This window comes from Haliotis rubra, unplaced genomic scaffold (genome assembly GCF_003918875.1).
Source record: "Haliotis rubra isolate DU_JTF1 unplaced genomic scaffold, ASM391887v1 Scf12, whole genome shotgun sequence".
Lineage (NCBI taxonomy): Eukaryota > Metazoa > Mollusca > Gastropoda > Lepetellida > Haliotidae > Haliotis > Haliotis rubra.
Window position 1 is genome coordinate 4,542,764 of NW_025765114.1, and position 17,896 is coordinate 4,560,659.

General features: G+C 38.6%; 2 protein-coding genes across 3 annotated transcripts in view; one reads left to right on the plus strand and one right to left on the minus strand.

Annotated features, from left to right (window-relative positions):
- Positions 1 to 4,674, minus strand: part of LOC124262929 (diacylglycerol O-acyltransferase 1-like) — a 45,053-nt gene extending 40,379 nt beyond the window's left edge. Inside the window, exon 1 of one of the 2 annotated variants that reach the window (XM_046697546.1) lies at positions 4,502 to 4,674. In XM_046697546.1, the coding sequence (XP_046553502.1) occupies positions 4,502 to 4,602 (101 nt within the window). In that variant the 5' untranslated portion in view covers positions 4,603 to 4,674. Of the gene's footprint in view, positions 1 to 3,589; positions 4,418 to 4,501 lie in introns of those variants that run through there. The other variant, XM_046697535.1, reaches the window with a different exon arrangement.
- A 76-nt stretch (positions 4,675 to 4,750) lies between these two features.
- LOC124262940 (TBC1 domain family member 20-like) lies at positions 4,751 to 16,447 on the plus strand. The gene is made up of 9 exons (XM_046697555.1): positions 4,751 to 5,072; positions 6,203 to 6,382; positions 6,841 to 6,921; positions 8,037 to 8,131; positions 10,737 to 10,828; positions 11,016 to 11,117; positions 11,604 to 11,745; positions 14,829 to 15,013; positions 15,607 to 16,447. Exons 1-9 carry the CDS (start codon positions 4,964 to 4,966, stop codon positions 15,842 to 15,844), a joined length of 1,224 nt encoding a protein of 407 aa, XP_046553511.1. The 5' UTR covers positions 4,751 to 4,963; the 3' UTR covers positions 15,845 to 16,447.
- The last annotated feature ends 1,449 nt before the right edge of the window (positions 16,448 to 17,896 follow it).

Sequence of the window (17,896 nt, forward strand, 5' to 3'; positions counted from 1 at the left end):
TCTCAGTTCGATACTTAAAAGCAATGTCATTATTTAGCGTTGACAGAATTTCTAACTGTGATATAGATATGTCGTTGTCACAGACAAAACTCAATGTCTTGTTTTATTGACACCTGTGTGTCTGCCTGCCTGTCTGCTAATGACAATATTCAATACACAACTGCGATCACTGACCACATGCAATTTGAACTTAACACCTATCAGGCTATACACCATAAACAAAACGCATTGATTTATGGCCCGAGTTCGGTCTCTGTCACATTATGTAATTACACAGACAGGCAGGTGTGATACTTGAACACATGACATGTTATGATGTCTGTTGATTGCAAAATGTTATACACAAAAAATGAGCATGTATTTACAAAACCCAACATCTCTATATATACACACACAATGAGCCGTGAGGGCATCTGCAAATGAACCAGCCGTTACACTTGAGTGCACACCCACCGGCTCTGACTGGGTTCAGTATCCCGGCTGCTTCGTTTCTTGGGAGGTAAACCCAAGTACACAATATTGCACTTTTGATTTGCGATTGTACGCTTATAATTTTGTTTATATGTTTTTTCATAACCAGCAATGTATATTATATGTCATGAATAAGTGATAATTGTGTTTTAATTATGTTTGATTTTTTGGTTGCATGTGACCTTTAAGGACTTTAGCATTGCAGGCAGGGCTAGGAGTTACCGAAATAAGTTGGGAAAATAATGTGGTTCAGGGACTGTGAGACAGGCTTATAACATGCCTACAGTTCAACATGGACATCCCAGTCAGAAACAGTATACTGACACCAAACCCACAAATTCCTTCTGGATAACTACAAGCACCATCTTTCAACATATCTCTTTTTGACACAGACAAGGGATTGAACAACTGAAACCTCTATCCACTAGACACAGAAACTATGTTCAAAGAAGAAGGCAAACTTTCAACTAAAAAGCTGCAAATTATCTATCTCACAGAGAAATAGTAACTGTCAATCAACAATATTCAATCAATCACAGCATGTTTTTTAACCGATGAAAGATTTACGAGAAGTTCATTGACCATAATAATGTTTGTGCACAGATGGTCATTTAAGTAGAGTTTTGTAAGACAGTCATCATGATCAGACAAGTGTCACTGTGGTCAATCTGTCCCATGTGATTTCTCTGAGCATGCTTAGTGAATTACAGGAGCTTAATGTTCCACTAACTTCCAGTTGTTATTACAATGTGTATTGGCATGAATCACATGCCAATACACCACTGACTGAGGTTGAGTATTGATCCTGTGCTTATGGCAACAGACACTGATTGTGAGGTGTGTTAATCTGAAGACAACAGATGTACCAAACAGGCTGTAGGGACAACACACTGTTACATACAACCAAGCTAACATCTGACCTTGGCAAGCTCCTTAACCATGTTGACACTTTTCTCATGAAAGTAAATCAGGGCTCCAGATAATTTTTCATGATCAGGAGTACGTACTCCTTATTTTTTCAATATAGGAGTACTGGAAAACAATAAGAGTACATTTAGAGTACTGAATGGAATTTAATGGCGTATCAGTAATCTTGTGTTTCGTTTCATATATGCACCACAACATTGCTACTCTTGTGTAAACAGGTCAATAAACAATAAAACAATACTTTTTCAGATAAATACATCTGTAAATGATTCTGAAACCGTACACCATTGCTGTGGTCTGTATCTGCTACGTTTTTAAAATTGTTTCCTACCGTATCGTGCTTATTTTATATCCGTACATACACCGATACGGCCCTTATCTGGAGCCCTGTAAATATTTGTTTTCTAAGGTGTCACTGTTGTAAAAGATGTAAAATTACTTTCCATAATTTGTTTAAGAGAATTTAGTTAACTGCATGAATGTGATGTTGTAAGTGCTTAAATACCTGGTAGCAACAGTTACATGGTGTTACTATACAAGAGTTGTTGTCATGGTTATAACTTAATATGTGACACTAATATATGGAAAATAGACTGGCTGAACTTATTTCAGTCAAGACTGTCTCACAGTCCCTGAAGTAAATTTTTTCCCTACTGCCCAACCCTGATTGCAATGCTAAAACCCTAAACAAAGCAAGTCTACATTTCCTCAGGTACTGAATCTCCCATCCACTATTGTTCCTTTTCAGTTTTAAAGGAATGATTTATTTCTATCAAAATTAGATATATTCAGAGATTAATATGTTTTCAGAGACTAAGTGTTAGCCTAGTCTCTGTCCTGCTAGAAACAAAAAGACATGATCTATCGAGAATGTCATCAATATCTAGCCTTGGCAGGCATCACTGGTTGTTATCAGAGACCAAATAATATCTATTATATTGTCTCTGTTGTTATCGATTAGCAGCATGAAGAGGTTGAAACATGCATGGACCTGGCAGAATGTATCAGCTTCACTGGCTTCAGGCACACTGGGGATGACATGAGGTCAATGACAACAAATCATAACTAGGGAAATATCTTCATTTTCCACTATGTGGAGAAAAGTTATAGAATGGCAACTGTTCCATGTCTATATCAGTACATGACCATGTGATATTCTGATGTGTAACATTGATGAACACACCGAGTACACTGGTTGTCATGGTTATTTACCATTAACAACACTGCAGCTTCCTATTTCTTATTCCAGAGGGCAAACAATTATATATATTTACAGCTTATATTAAAGTACATATGAAAATTATTGATGATTATATCAACAATGATCAAGTTGAAAGCACTTAAAGCATAATCATGATAATCATAATTACTAGAGGCAAGAATTTGAATTCACCTGATGAAGGAGTAAGAATATACTTCGAAACGTCATGACCCTTCACAATAAAGAAGCTGACATCCATAAAAGTCTTGCCTTTATGTGTATCACTTCTAAATGCCCTTCAAAGACTCCATAATTACTAGCATGACTATTTTCTTAGAAGACAAGTAGATTGATGGTACTGTTTTTATAAGGTAACATTTTTTCAAGCCTTCTTTAAGTAAATTAAACATTATGAAACATTCTAAACATAATCAGGAGTTGTTGGTAATCATCAACATCATCAAAATCCCTATTTTTCACATGTAACTAGCCAAATAATCATGTTACCTAAATCTATCATAAATCTATCAGCCTCTGGCACATTTCCAAATTTTACCTCTAAGCGCAAACTATAGTTTCACTCGCAACTCTCATGTATGTGATATTTGCCTACAAGCCTTATGGATACCTGTTAGTGTACCAATACAACTGATAACATTATATGACATCAGGAGCAGTATTGTAAATCTTTGCTTGTTTACAAACCTAGATTCACAGTTTGCAAAATGTATCTGTTTAACACAACTGAAAACGACTCTCCCTCATTAATCCTTAATTAACAGACAATTACAAAACAGTTCAGATTTGATAGCATTGCTCATAGTTGATCACTGTTTATCATGTAACGACAGATGCATAATATTCTCAGACTTCCAATAGGATCACAAGGCTAGCTGACACATAACTTTCAGGTGATTTTTTAAAGAAAACATTATCAAAGAACTTGTGTAATTCCTTATGACAAGACAATCAACTGCAAAATAAACTCACTCATGAGGCCTCTTTTCCAACTTTTCTTTCATGAAATACTCTGGTTCAAAGCACCAACCAGGGAGGTTTCTTCCCCAGAAACCTTGTGGCATGTGTGTTCCATGCTTTGGACAGTTATTTGCAGAATTTGTTGATTTGCCAGAAACATCTCCATCTAAAAGGTTTGAATCTTGGTTTTTCTTTGCTTGCTTAGACTTTCTCTTCCTTGTCCTGTTATTGTCACTTGCAACTGTGTTGCTCTTCAGTGGATCCTCAAAACCACTGGTATTACACAAACATTTGCTGCTTTCATCAGTAGATTCATTGTGTAAATTATATGTGTCTGCCTCTTGGCAGTTTGCACTTCTACCATTGGAAATGCTATTGGTATTGACGCAATACCCATTCGTTGCAGCCATTATGAGCACTTGGGCTAAATACGGTGTTGTGTCAAAATGATGAAATAAGTCAAGATCTACACAACATTGTCAGCTGTTGTAAAACAGACGTATCAATGGCGATGATCACTGCTGTCACGTTAAGCCAGAGGTGATAGATGAAAACCCAAGTGAACGCGGCTCAACTGGAAACAAAATTAATCGCCATGCCCAGCTTAGAACCGTACCAATCACCAACGCATGTCATTCAGTCGAGGGTCTACTCCCATTGGAACACAATTCCAAGTGGTTGTGGCGCTCAGTTCGTTGGTCTTACATGTGACCGGAGACATGCATGCAGCACCTGTGCTGTTTATATTAGCCGCTGGTGGGGATGTTATTTTTAACTCCAGCTACACGTGGGTCAGGCATGACTGCTTCAGGTTGACGGACTGATAAGAACGTGACGCTCACCTTGTGACCCGGAAGTAAACAAAGTGAACTCAAGCGCATAAGAGTTTGAGCTTTGACACCAAAAGTGTAAAAAAATACTTACGGCTTTTCTAGACGCGTATATCGAGTTTTTCTTTCAATTTCTGATGATTCTGGAACTTTATTTACACTTGTCGATCGCCGTAGTCTTGCTTTGGTTGCCATCTCTTCAGTTGTTAACCAGAGTAACGCGGAAGACGGTCTTCTCGGAAATGACGTCAAATTAACATCGCTTACAACAAACACCATTAGATATACATATTAAATATCTCTCATGACTTAAGATTTATTGACCAAATGATATTTTAGCTAGACACAAACACGTATTGTGAGTACATTGGTCATATTGATGTTGTTTTTATCTTAATGGAAAGAAACTTTATTTTGAGTGATGTACGGGATTGCAGGTGCGTTGTCTGCTTCACGATATTCCGTATGTTGTATATTCGTGTTCCTCCGTGTTTAGAAATAAGCGTTCTCTGTAAGCTTTATATTTAGTGACGAAATTCGATCAAATTCAGTTTTGATGAGTGACTCGGAGTCTGCCTCTAAATCAGACGATTGTCAGAGCAAGGGAGAAGATAGTCAACATGTAACCAAAAACGGCAAGCCGAAGACGAAGTCAAAAGCTAAGGGTTTGTAAACAAACATGCAGTCACAGGCAGTTAAAATGTATTTAGAACATGTTAGATGTAATCCCCCTTAAAAACATGAAGGTGTCGCTATAGAATATGTTTGTCATTATTATTATATTTTCAAGGGTACAAGGGTTAAGAAATGGGTTTTGGGTAGTCTACCCCAACACACCTTTTTAAAAACAATTTTTATGACAACTGTGGGCTGCGGTCACATTCTATACTCGCAAGCAAACATCTAAAAAGGTTTCAAGAACAGTTGCAGTGATTTATGGGATTAGCAGTTGATTGTTTTGTTTGTGCTGTTTGATCTCATATCTTTATATCATCAATGCAACTAATTAAGACCAATTAAGCTTCCAGTTCCGGCTCTGATTCATTATGTCACATGGTGATGCATCCATGTACATCAGTAAAGTCTGGTCATCAGGTGGTCATACATTTACATATATATTTAGTCTTCAGTAAACCATGCTTGTTGTAAGAGGCGAGTAATGTGATCGGATGGTTAGATCCGCTGACTTGGTTAACACATGTCATTGTATCCCATTTGTGTAGATTGATGCTCATGCTGTTGATCACTGGATTGTCTGCTCCAGATTTGATTATTTACAGACTGCCGCCATATAGCTGGAATATTCCTGAGTGCGGCGTTAAACAACACACCAACACCACCATATATGCTTGACTCCCCAATAAGTTAAGGACCATCTCAATATTCATTATTAAGTATTATATGGATGATAATATGAACTATTAGATACTAAAATATTGTTTATTGGAGTTGTCCTTGACTTTTTGTTGAGTATATTTAGTCTGTTATGTCACATACTGAAATATACTTTACTACATGTATGGACACTAATAAATGAGTCAAGAAACAAATTCAATATGTTGAAATCTGTTCATACAAACATGGCATTTATTGAGTTTAACATACTATTTAAGTCTTTATCTAGGGTGCATAATGTATATGTTCATTATTACATCACATTCATTACATTCATCAATTCATTGTCAGACATTTATTCTTTATATCTTTCCGGTTTTGTTTCAGACTTAAGAGGCAAAGATATATTTTGTTGGATTGTGATTTGTTGTATTTATAAAATAATATGTGAAATTTTCAGTGTTCAGCAAGCGTAATAAAACTAGTGAGATCCAGAAGGCTCTTTTCAAAGACCCTGCAGATGTAGCACGTCTCAGACAGCTGTCCATCAGCAGGGGTGGGCTCATCAGTGATGAACTTCGGAAGAAGGCATGGCCCAAACTCCTGGGAGTTAATGTTCAGGACATTGACGCTAAGCCATGTAAGAATTGCAAGTTTAAATCATAATGCCACTGTGTAATTCAACAATATGGGTGTATTTTTTGCATCCTAAAGCCCAATTATATAATAATAGTAACCATGGATATGTGACAAAATATTGACACTATTTTTATCATTTCTATCATGACATTGAAGAATGCTTGAATGTTATTTGGTTAAAAAGAGGTTTCCCTTTTCCTACAGATTATGAAATATATCTTTCAAAACAATATTTTCATCGATTTATCAACAGCCTATGTTTTGATGCAATTATGTGGGGTAGCCGAGTGGTCAAAGCCGCTCGTCATGCTGAAGACCCGGGTTCCATTCACCACATGGGTAAAATGTGTGAAGTCCATTTCTGGTGTCCCCTGCCAAGATATTACTTGGAATATTGCTAAAAGCGGCGTAAAACTAAACTCACTCACTCTGCCTGTACAACTTTGTGTTATGTTGCAGCCCAGGAGGTTTTGACGGCTCATCGGGACTATGATCAGGTGGTGCTGGATGTCAACAGATCACTAAAACGCTTTCCTCCAGGTTAGCTATGTTTGGTTGTTGTTTAACTCCTAAGCCTACAGTAGTCCAGCTGATGGAGACTGGTCAGGACAGTCCAGTGGTTGCCATAATAAGAAGCAATCCACTTTGTTTGGATTCAGAGACATTCAACCAACCAAGTATTGTTTTAGCACATTTCTTGAGGGTTTCATAAGTGTACCTGATTTAAACTTTGCCTTCAGAGTTTACAGAAATTTAACTGTTCTAAATTCTAGGAAGTCTTAAAATATTTGTGTAATAATACACAAGTTGATTGATAAATTCTATGTCTCAAATAGAAAGAATTATGAAATAGTGAAATCATTTGCACAAAGTTGGACACTATTTAATGTCATAAAGTTATATCCCAAAAATATGTTTCACTAATACAAGTCGGTAAAATAAGTGCATACAGTGTTGTCAAATCAGTTTATTCATATGATGAATAGTTTTGTAAATTATCATCAAGATGTGGCTGAAATACTAACGATGTGACACTCGCTCCATGAGAGGCAGAACAGAAGCTTTAAAGTCCACCATGAGTTGAACTAACCAGTCACCCATCCTCCTATTCTCTACATATTTATTTCACCTTGTTTGCTCCCCTAAGACGTGTGGTTATGAATGAGTTTAGTTTCACGCCACACTCAGCAATATTCCAGCTATATGGCGGCGGTCTGTAAATAATTGAGTCTAAACCAGACAATCCAGTGATCAACAGCATGAGTATCGATCTGCGCAATTGGGAACCGATGGCATATGTCAACCAAGTCAGTGAGCCTGACCACCCGATCCCGTTAGTCGCTTCTTACGACTAGCATGGGTTACTAAAGATCAAATATTCTTACCCGGATCTTCACGGGTCACTTATGGTTATGTGAAGGCCTAGTGGACAATGGCCTGTCTGCCAGACCAACTTACGTGTAGCAAGATAGTCTAGATTGCCTGAACTCTGAAATTTTTAATTGTTCTTAGCTCATTTGGGATTTAGCTATTTTTAAAATTATTTTTGGTAGATCTAGGTTTCTAAATAAGATAACTATTTCTGGATTTCAATGTCAGTCTTGGCTGACAACCAAGCCTAATTTACACCTAGATTGTAAACTTGTTTTGTGCAGGTATGGAGGAGTCTCATCGTATGGCCATGCAGGACCAGCTGGTGGACTGCATCATGAGGGTTCTCGTCAAGCATGAAGAACTTCATTACTACCAGGTAACTAATGGGTTGCTCATCACCATGGTAAATGACCTGTTGCAGTGTGTCTATATCATCAACAGTTTGGGGCAGTAGGGTAACTTGGTGGTTAAAGAGTTTGCTTGTCGCACTGAAGACCTGGGTTTGATTCCCCACATGGGTACAATGTGTGGAGCCCATTTCTGGTGTCCCCAGCCGTGATATTGCTGGAATATTGCTAAAAGTGGTGTAAAACTAAACTCACTGACTCGTCAACAGTTGTCGTGATATGATATACTGGGACACTTGTGCATCATGGTTTTTCATGCAATGACATGATGCCTGATACATCTCTTTCTGTATCAATACAGAATTATACCAGTGTCTGAAATAGCCACTGGCCCACTAGCCCGTGGCTAGTAAAAATCCAGTCGGGCCAGTAAATTTCCACAGTCACTGGCCCGAGTGAACAGGGAATTTTTATGGGGTCATTTTGTAAATATACTCATAGAAACAAATAAGGGAACCCATAAAAGTACAAGTGTTTCTTTATTTATTTCCAGAATTTCACTAACAGTGCATTATACCTTCTGAAAAAACCCTGGAAAAGAATACAGGAATACTTGTACTTTCATGTCGTCCCTTATTCGTTTCCATGAATATATATCCCTCTCTCTGACTTGTTAAGTTATAACACACTTTTAAATCAAGCAAGATTGTGGCCAGATAAAATTGTTCATCATATTATCAGCTTAATGATGAAACGTCTGTCTATTCCAATTTCGGACTAGTGAATTATTTTGTGGGCTTGTAACTTCAGGCATAGCTAGCCCAACTGGCTAGCAAAATTTGAAAACTATTTCGCTCACTGAATTATACACTTGCCAAAATACTTACTACTCATTAAATGACACTCCACATCCCTCATTTTGTCAGTCAGATGTCACAGAATGTTTCCTAAGCACAGTGTCTTTCAATTTTATCGCTAAAATATCTGCAAGAAACATAAGTCTACAGCTCAATGTTCCTTTGGAATCTGCTCTGAAATATTTATTGGCAAGAAGTCTTCACGTGATATGAGTATTGTGATACATATAATATGATGACTTAAGTGTCATGATACATATTGTATTGTGGCCTTGCTGTATCTTTTTATCCCTAATCAGAACTTAGTGTCTAACTAAGCTATATGGGCAGTGGCTGGTATCATTCTGAAAAAAAGATTATTCCAGAAAATACTGTAATGATAATTGGTTTGCTGGACATGCTTGATGTCAGGGGGGTGGTAGGGTAGCCTAGTGGTAAAGCGTTCACTTGTCACGCCGAAGACCCAGGTTCTATTCCCCACATGGGTTCCAAATGTTGTGAAGCTCATTTCTGGTGTCCCCCGCTGTGATATTGCTGGACAATTGCTAAAAGCGGCTAAACCAAACTCACTCACTCACTCACTCACTTGATGTCAGGGAAAATGTCTTCAGATGAAATTGCTGACTTCACATTTTACTCTAAAATTGAATTTCTTGAAGCCATGACTGAAACATACTATCTCTCTGTGACCAAACTGCCAGGCCTGTCCTACCCTGCAATAATAAGTAGTATGTCTTGTAAGTGGACATGTGGCTAATATCAGTGTTGGATGTGGCAGTTTCTTCAAAATGATGTCACAAGGGAGTACAAAATCTAATCCCCATGGATATGACATAAGTGGTTACTATATGGCGTTTTTCATATCCTACCCCGTATCAACCTTTGACCCCCATATCAGCATGGGCGCTGAAGTCATGGTTGAGAACTGATATGGGTGATGATATGGAAACTGCCATATGATAACCTTTTTATCATATACCACATTAAAATGTTATGTACCTGCATGTATTTGCAAGTTAGTTCAATGCATTTTCACCTTATGTGGACAATATTGTCACAGAAAATCTATTGAAGTTGACAAGCTGATGATGCACTAAGGGACATAACTCCAATTCCTTTCCACCTGGCTGATATTGATGCCCATTCAAAATACATTGACAAGCCACATGAACCTGTCAGTTATTTGCACCTGCGATGTGTATTGGCTCTATCTAACATGCGGAATGCAGATGTAACTAAAACAATTCAGTACTATTTGGAGTTCATCTTTGTGAATGGGACCCTTTATTTAGCTTTTGGTGTAATTTTGAGTGCACTGACAGTATATAGTACACATAGTTCTCTTGTTTCAAATAGCATCTTATCTTTCATACCTATATTAGGTCAGGTTTTTGTACTAAAATTTGTTTCCCATTTTGAGCTACATTATTCAAATAGTGACCTGAAGCAAATATTCATATGTAAATAGTGACCTAAAACAAATATTTATTTGCATACAGTGACCTAAAGCTACTATTCATATGCAAATAGTCACTTCAAGCTGTAACACTTGACAGTTAATATGTTCTGTTGACCTTTATTTTAGTTGATATGTTTTTTAACTTAATGGCTGCTAATATTTTGTGAGATGAAGTAAAAATGTGAAAACCGGAGGGTTAAATTACAGCTATTTATTATGTTGAAAAAAATTGCTCAATTTATCAGGTAGTTTCTTATGTGATGTGTGCATTGTTTGAGCTTGGATACGCTGTGTGAAAATATTCTGTAATCGTTTCAGGGTTACCATGACATCTGTGTGACATTCCTTCTGGTTGTGGGAGAAGATATTGCCTTTGCCTTAGTGGAAAACCTCTCCCTAAATCATCTACGGTAAGACCAAGAGCATTTCGGGATTGTGCTTGCCCCTGTAAAATCTCTGCACATTTTCGCCCAGGGTTTATGAAATTAAACTTTCATCTTTTTCAAGTCAACACAACGGAAATAATAACTTTGACTCAACTGTGTATAATAATTGTGTATTTTGTTCCAACTTTCATTCAGCTTTGTTTGATTGTAGAGACTTCATGGATGCCAACATGGATCGGACCAAACACATGTTGAACTACTTGTATCCCATCATTCACAAAGCCAATCCTGAACTCTACGCATATCTAGAAAGGTAAACAGGTTATACCAGTTAAAAACCATTTATCTAATATATTTAGTTGTAAAAACTACATTTACAAACTTATGACTATAGTTTTAGGTGTAAAATACCTGTTAATTTTATGTTTGTTCATACATTGTTTATTTCTGTCCAACAAGCCAGTGGAGAAACAGATCCAGGATTTGGAAAGGGAGTTGTTCGGTGGGGTAGCCTGGTGGTTAAAGCATACACTCGTGCCGCCGAAGGCCCAGGTTCAATTCCCTACATGGTTACAATGTGTGAAGTCCATTTCTTGTGTCCCCTGCTGTGATATTGCTGGAATATTGCTAAAAGCGGCGAAAACGTACTCATTCACTCACTGGAAAGGGATTGATAAAGTGAACCAAAGTATGTGATTGGATGACACGATTGGTGCTGTTATCCAGATATTTATGCTAGTACTATACTCTCATGTGTATATGGGGAATGAGTGTGTTAATGATGATGTGTCTATTACAGGGCTGAGCTGGGAACCATCTTCAGTTTGAGTTGGCTCATCACATGGTTTGGTCACACAGTGAATGATATCAAACACATTGTCCGCTTGTACGACTTCTTCATCGCCTGTCACCCCCTCATGCCTATCTACCTGGCTGCCGCAGTGAGTACACCCTCCAACCTTTGTGTCAGGGCAGAATACGTCCTTGTTCTGTTGTTGGTCATAAATGTGGATTGGATGGAAACACCCTCCAACCTTTGTGTCAGGGAAAAATACATCCTTGTTCTGTTGTTGGTCATAATTGTGGATTCGGTGGAAACACCCTCCAACCTTTGTCACAGGACTGAATACGTCCTTGTTCTGTTGTTGGTCATAAATGTGGATTGGATGGAAACAACCTCCAACCTTTGTGTCAGAGCAGAATACGTCCTTGTTCTGTTATTGGTCATAATTGTGGATTCGGTGGAAACACCCTCCAACCTTTGTCACAGGACAGAATACGTCCTTGTTCTGTTGTTGGTCCTAAATGTGGATTGGATGGAATCAACCTCCAACCTTTGTGTCAGAGCAGAATACGTCCTTGTTCTTGTTCTGTTGTTGGTCATAAATACGTGGATTGGATTGGAAACAACCTCCAACCTTTGTGTCAGGAGCAGAATTTGTCACAGGACAGAATACGTCCTTGTTCTGTTGTTGGTCATAAATGTGGATTGGATGGAAACAACCTCCAACCTTTGTGTCAGAGCAGAATACGTCCTTGTTCTGTTGTTGGTCATAAATGTGGATTGGATGGAAACAACCTCCAACCTTTGTGTCAGAGCAGAATACGTCCTTGTTCTGTTGTTGGTCATAAATGTGGATTGGATGGAAACAACCTCCAACCTTTGTGTCAGAGCAGAATACGTCCTTGTTCTGTTGTTGGTCATAATTGTGGATTGGATGGAAACAACCTCCAACCTTTGTCACAGGACAGAATACGTCCTTGTTCTGTTGTTGGTCATAAATGTGGATTGGATGGAAACAACCTCCAACCTTTGTGTCAGAGCAGAATACGTCCTTGTTCTGTTGTTGGTCATAAATGTGGATTGGATGGAAACAACCTCCAACCTTTGTGTCAGGGAAAAATACATCCTTGTTCTGTTGTTGGTCATACATGTGGATTGGATGGAAACAACCTCCAACCTTTGTGTCAGAGCAGAATACGTCCTTGTTCTGTTGTTGGTCATAAATGTGGATTCGATGGAAACAACCTCCGACCTTTGTTACAGGACAGAATACATCCTTGTTCCCTTGTTGGTCATAAATGTGGATTGGATGGAAACAACCTCCAACCTTTGTCACAGGACAGAATACGTCCTTGTTCTGTTGTTGGTCATAAATGTGGATTGGATGGAAACAACCTCCAACCTTTGTGTCAGAGCAGAATACGTCCTTGTTCTGTTGTTGGTCATAAATGTGGATTGGATGGAAACAACCTCCAACCTTTGTCACAGAGCAGAATACGTCCTTGTTCCCTTGTTGGTCATAAATGTGGATTGGATGGAAACAACCTCCAACCTTTGTCACAGGACAGAATACGTCCTTGTTCTGTTGTTGGTCATAAATGTGGATTGGATGGAAACAACCTCCAACCTTTGTGTCAGAGCAGAATATGTCCTTGTTCTGTTGTTGGTCATGAATGTGGATTGGATGGAAACAACCTCCAATCTTTATGTCAGAGCAGAATAAATCCTTGTTCTGTTGTTGGTCATAAATGTGGATTGGATGGAAACAACCTCCAACCTTTGTCACAGGACAGAATACATCCTTGTTCTGTTGTTGGTCATAAATGTGGATTGGATGGAAACAACCTCCAACCTTTGTGTCAGAGCAGAATATGTCCTTGTTCTGTTGTTGGTCATGAATGTGGATTGGATGGAAACAACCTCCAATCTTTATGTCAGAGCAGAATAAATCCTTGATCTGTTGTTGGTCATAAATGTGGATTGGATGGAAACAACCTCCAACCTTTGTGTCAGGGAAAAATACATCCTTGTTCAATTGGTAGTCATAATTGAAGAATTGGTGGAGACAGTGTTGCTATCAATTGCTAGTACTCCCACCTTGGAAGACCCACTATTTCCTGTAAGGCTGCAACGGATGCAGATTCCCTACCCAGATACCTGCCCCTTAGTACTCTTCCCAGACTGTGTACCTGTCATTTAGAGTTTTTCCACTTACGTCTCTACTCAGGTCATCAACAACAGTTAGGAATATATACAAGACCTAAAAGTGGGAGTTAGAGAGTGAAACATTCACAGCCTAGTAATGTTCTTTTGATAATTAGTATTTTCATAGATGAGTGGAAATATCACAAATGAATTGCAAACCTTGTCACGATTTGGCAGAAAATATATATGGAGATAACGTTATTGTTCCGGGTTAGAATTGGTCTTCAGCAACCCATGCTTTTCATAAAAGGGACTAACGGGATCGGGTGGTCAGACTTGCTGACTTGGTTGACACATGTCATCATATCCCAATTGAGTAGATTGATGCTAATGATGTTGATCACTGAATTGTCTGGTCCCGACTCGATTATATACAGAGTACCACCATACAGCTGGAATATGGGCAAGGACTGGTCGGCTCGGAGTCAGTACAATGTGTCTGAGTGTGGTATCCATGCTTAACTGCGGAATAATATCTCAGTGAGCTAGCACTATAAACTCAGCTTAAGTCAGGGCTAGTATAAGCAGCCAAACATGCACACGCATGCACATCGTCATATGAGAGAAATATTCTTAAGTGCGACATTCAACCCCATTTCACCTCTCTCAGTCTCACCTATCAGTGTGTGATTTTGTTCCAAAGAGTTGCATCCCTTAGCCTTGACAGGATCCACATTTTGTATGTTTGACTTCAGATTTGTGGTGTTTATGAACGTTGGTCTCAGCTATATTCCAGCTATATGACAGCGATCTCTAAATAATCGAGTCTGGACCAGACAATCTCCAGTGATCAACAGCATGAGTATCGATCTACGCAATAGGGATACAATGACATGTGTCAACCAAGTCAACGAGCCTGACCAGAGCATCTGTTGTACTGGCACATCATGATGCTACAAGCAGTGTTTAAGCAAATGTATCACTCATAGAACGGAGGCCACATTGTTGTATCATGTAGCTTAGAAAATCCTGAGTGCAGCTTGAAAAACAAAAATAAAACTGACTGCCTACACTGTGCCTTCTCTCCGCCTACAGATAGTTCTACATAGGGAGAAGGAGCTGCTGGCCTGTGAATGTGAGATGTGCTACCTGCACAGCCTGCTGTCCAAGATACCAGATGACCTACCTTTTGAACTGTTGATAGCCAAGGCAGGGGACCTCTACCTCCAGTACCCTCCCACCCAACTAGCTAATGAGGCAGTCATCAAGTACAGGGAAAGGTAGTCACACCAATCTCTTCCTTGTTTCGTTTATTTTCAGAAATGTTCAGTTGAAAATTTTGATTATTTCTAGTGAGTGAGTGATTGAGTGAGTTGGGTTTTATGCCACTTTTAACAATATTCAAGCATTATCATGGCAGGGTGACACCAGAAAAAGGCTTAACACATTGGAACCATTTGAGGAAGCAAACCTGGGCTGTTGGCATGATCAGAGAATGCATTAACCACTAGGCTATCCCACCACTCCTTGACTTGTTTTAAAATATGATGTTTGGAATTCTTGTTTTATCCTTGGAAGTAGGTATTGTTTCCAAACCTACGTTCTAATTTTTTTTTTCACTTTTCCTTTGTAACTGCAAATCAAACCTTGGAGCTTTAAAAAATAAGAATTCTTTCCTCCATCTTAAAGATGAAGAGAAAAATTATGGTTGACACATGTCATCATATCCCAATTGTCATGCTCATGCTGTTGATCACTGGATTGTCTGGTCCAGACTTGATTATTTACAGACCTCCGCCATATAGCTGGAATATTGCTGAGTGCGACATTAAACAACAAACAACAAATCTGAAATACCTCATTCCTTCTTCAGCACCTCGTTAGCCAAGAAGTTACAACATGCAGCAAGAAATCAAAAGCCTGACGGTCTTCTGAAGAGGCTGCGCAAACAAGGGGTACGGGCGCTGGTTGTCCAAGATGGCAGGAATGTGGTAGTGAAAGTAACTGTGTGGACACTCAGTGCCGTGCTTAGTGCCGCAGTCTTTGCTGTTCTCAACGCCGCCACAGACTGGGATTGGATGGACTGGGACCATTGGTCTAGTTGGTTCTGATAGGTTGTTGGCAGGTCATGTGATAGATAAATTATTTTAATTGTTTGACAGTGTTCAGGAATATTTTATTTTGGTTTTACTGTGTCAGAGATGTTTATTTTCATGTGAATGGAAAATATGTTTATGTGGGTTAAGATGAGTTGTGATGACTGTATTTTTGAAAGCATTATTTGTAGTTAATGTGACACTTATGATTAAGAAGATATATGTGAGGGTTTTATTCTTTTTTGAAAGAGAGCCAGGTATTTGAAATACCAGGATCATAGAATTGTGATTGTAATCCTAAAAATGTGCCAACAAAGTTTTGTACTTGCTCCGGTGAAGCACACTTGTCATCATAATTTTCTTGTTACGTCTTCAGATGTCTTTTCAGTGCTGTCAAATATGTTTCAAATATAATTATCATTATCATTAAGGATGTACATCACCTGGATTTTGATACTTGGTAGTCAGCAGAACACCAGCTTGCCACCCTAAGGGTCTATGTATGTGCTGTGCATCACTCACAACAAGACCCATGAAGATCCGGATTAAAATTGATCTTTAATTACCCATGCTTGTCGTAAGAGGCGTTTAACAGGATCAGGTGGTCAGGCTCACTGACTTGGTTGACACATGTCATCCTGTCCCAACTGAGTAGATCGATGCTCATGCTGTTGATCACTGGATTGTCTGGTCCAGACTCGATTATTATTGCTCGACTCACTGCCTTATAGCTGGAATATTGCTGAGTGCGGCGTTAAACACCAACCAACCAACCAACCAACCCATATCATTGGCTGCTTCTTACAACATGCATAGACTCACTTACTTACAACTCGTTCATTACTCATTCACGAAACCGTCTCGCTTTTAACTGACATTGAGACAGTACTGTCAGTGAGGTGTCATTGATGATCATGAACTAACATAGCTTTTAATTTTATATAGCGTTAATTTAGTAAACCTTATTCTATTTGTTTGATGAAAAAAATCTGGAAAAGTAAAATTTTGTGAAATATTTGATCAATAATTCCTATTATTGTGTTTATCTAAAAGTCAGTTCTGTCAATAATGTGTCATAAGAAACAAAAGGAATATGTAAAGTTACGGACAACGAACATAATGGGTTCTTTTGTCAAAGAAGGTTTATTCCATAACACCCTTTTGGAGGTTACATTCTTTGTTTCTTTTTAAATCAACATTCTCAAATATACCAATTGTTTTATTTCTGCATAGGATGTGTTCTTCACCCTGTGCCTTCGAGTGATGATTTGATCATGACCCTCTGCTTACAGGTACAAGGAAGGGTTTGGGGGGCTGGGTTCGGTATTGCCCAGGGTGACCTATGTCGGTTCATAAAAATGACTGAATCGGATGGTCTGACTCGCAGACTTGTTAATGTGTTTTCAGGATGATACTTTCTTAGTTTGAAGATATGTTAGTTAGAATATGTTGATCAATGGCATGTACACCTCAATCACTAGATTGTCTGGTCTAGACATGATCATGTACAGATTATTTCTTTATATGAGTTCCCAGTCACAACCAGTTTTCTATCGTTTTTGGCTCATGATCTTTAATATTGGACAGCCCTGTTGGTGATGATGGTTTTTGTTGCCGTTGTTTAAGATAGACAGTAGAGGGTATTCACTGTGTGTAAGACTAGTCACTGTATATGAGGAAAGACTGGCATTTGTTGAGCTGATGTTTATTCATGTCTGTAAACAAGTCTGTTATTTGCATACACTGTATCTCATACAATGTGGACTATGCAATAGTGGTGTGGTTTGATGCAATCATGATTTTAATCAGAGATTTCATTCGGCAAGAAACTCAGATTATGACTCACTATATTTTTGTTTATGTTTTCTGGATTATATCAGTGTTGTGGCTGGAAAACATAAATATTAGCATGAAACCAGACACCAAACGTAGGAGAACTGTGATAACAGTAAAACAGGAGCATATTTGTTGTGTGGTTTGTGCACATGTGTACATAGACAGTGGCCAGCATAGCTTCTGATTGGACCCATGTAGAACTCTCTTCAGATGACTAGAAGTTCTCAGGGT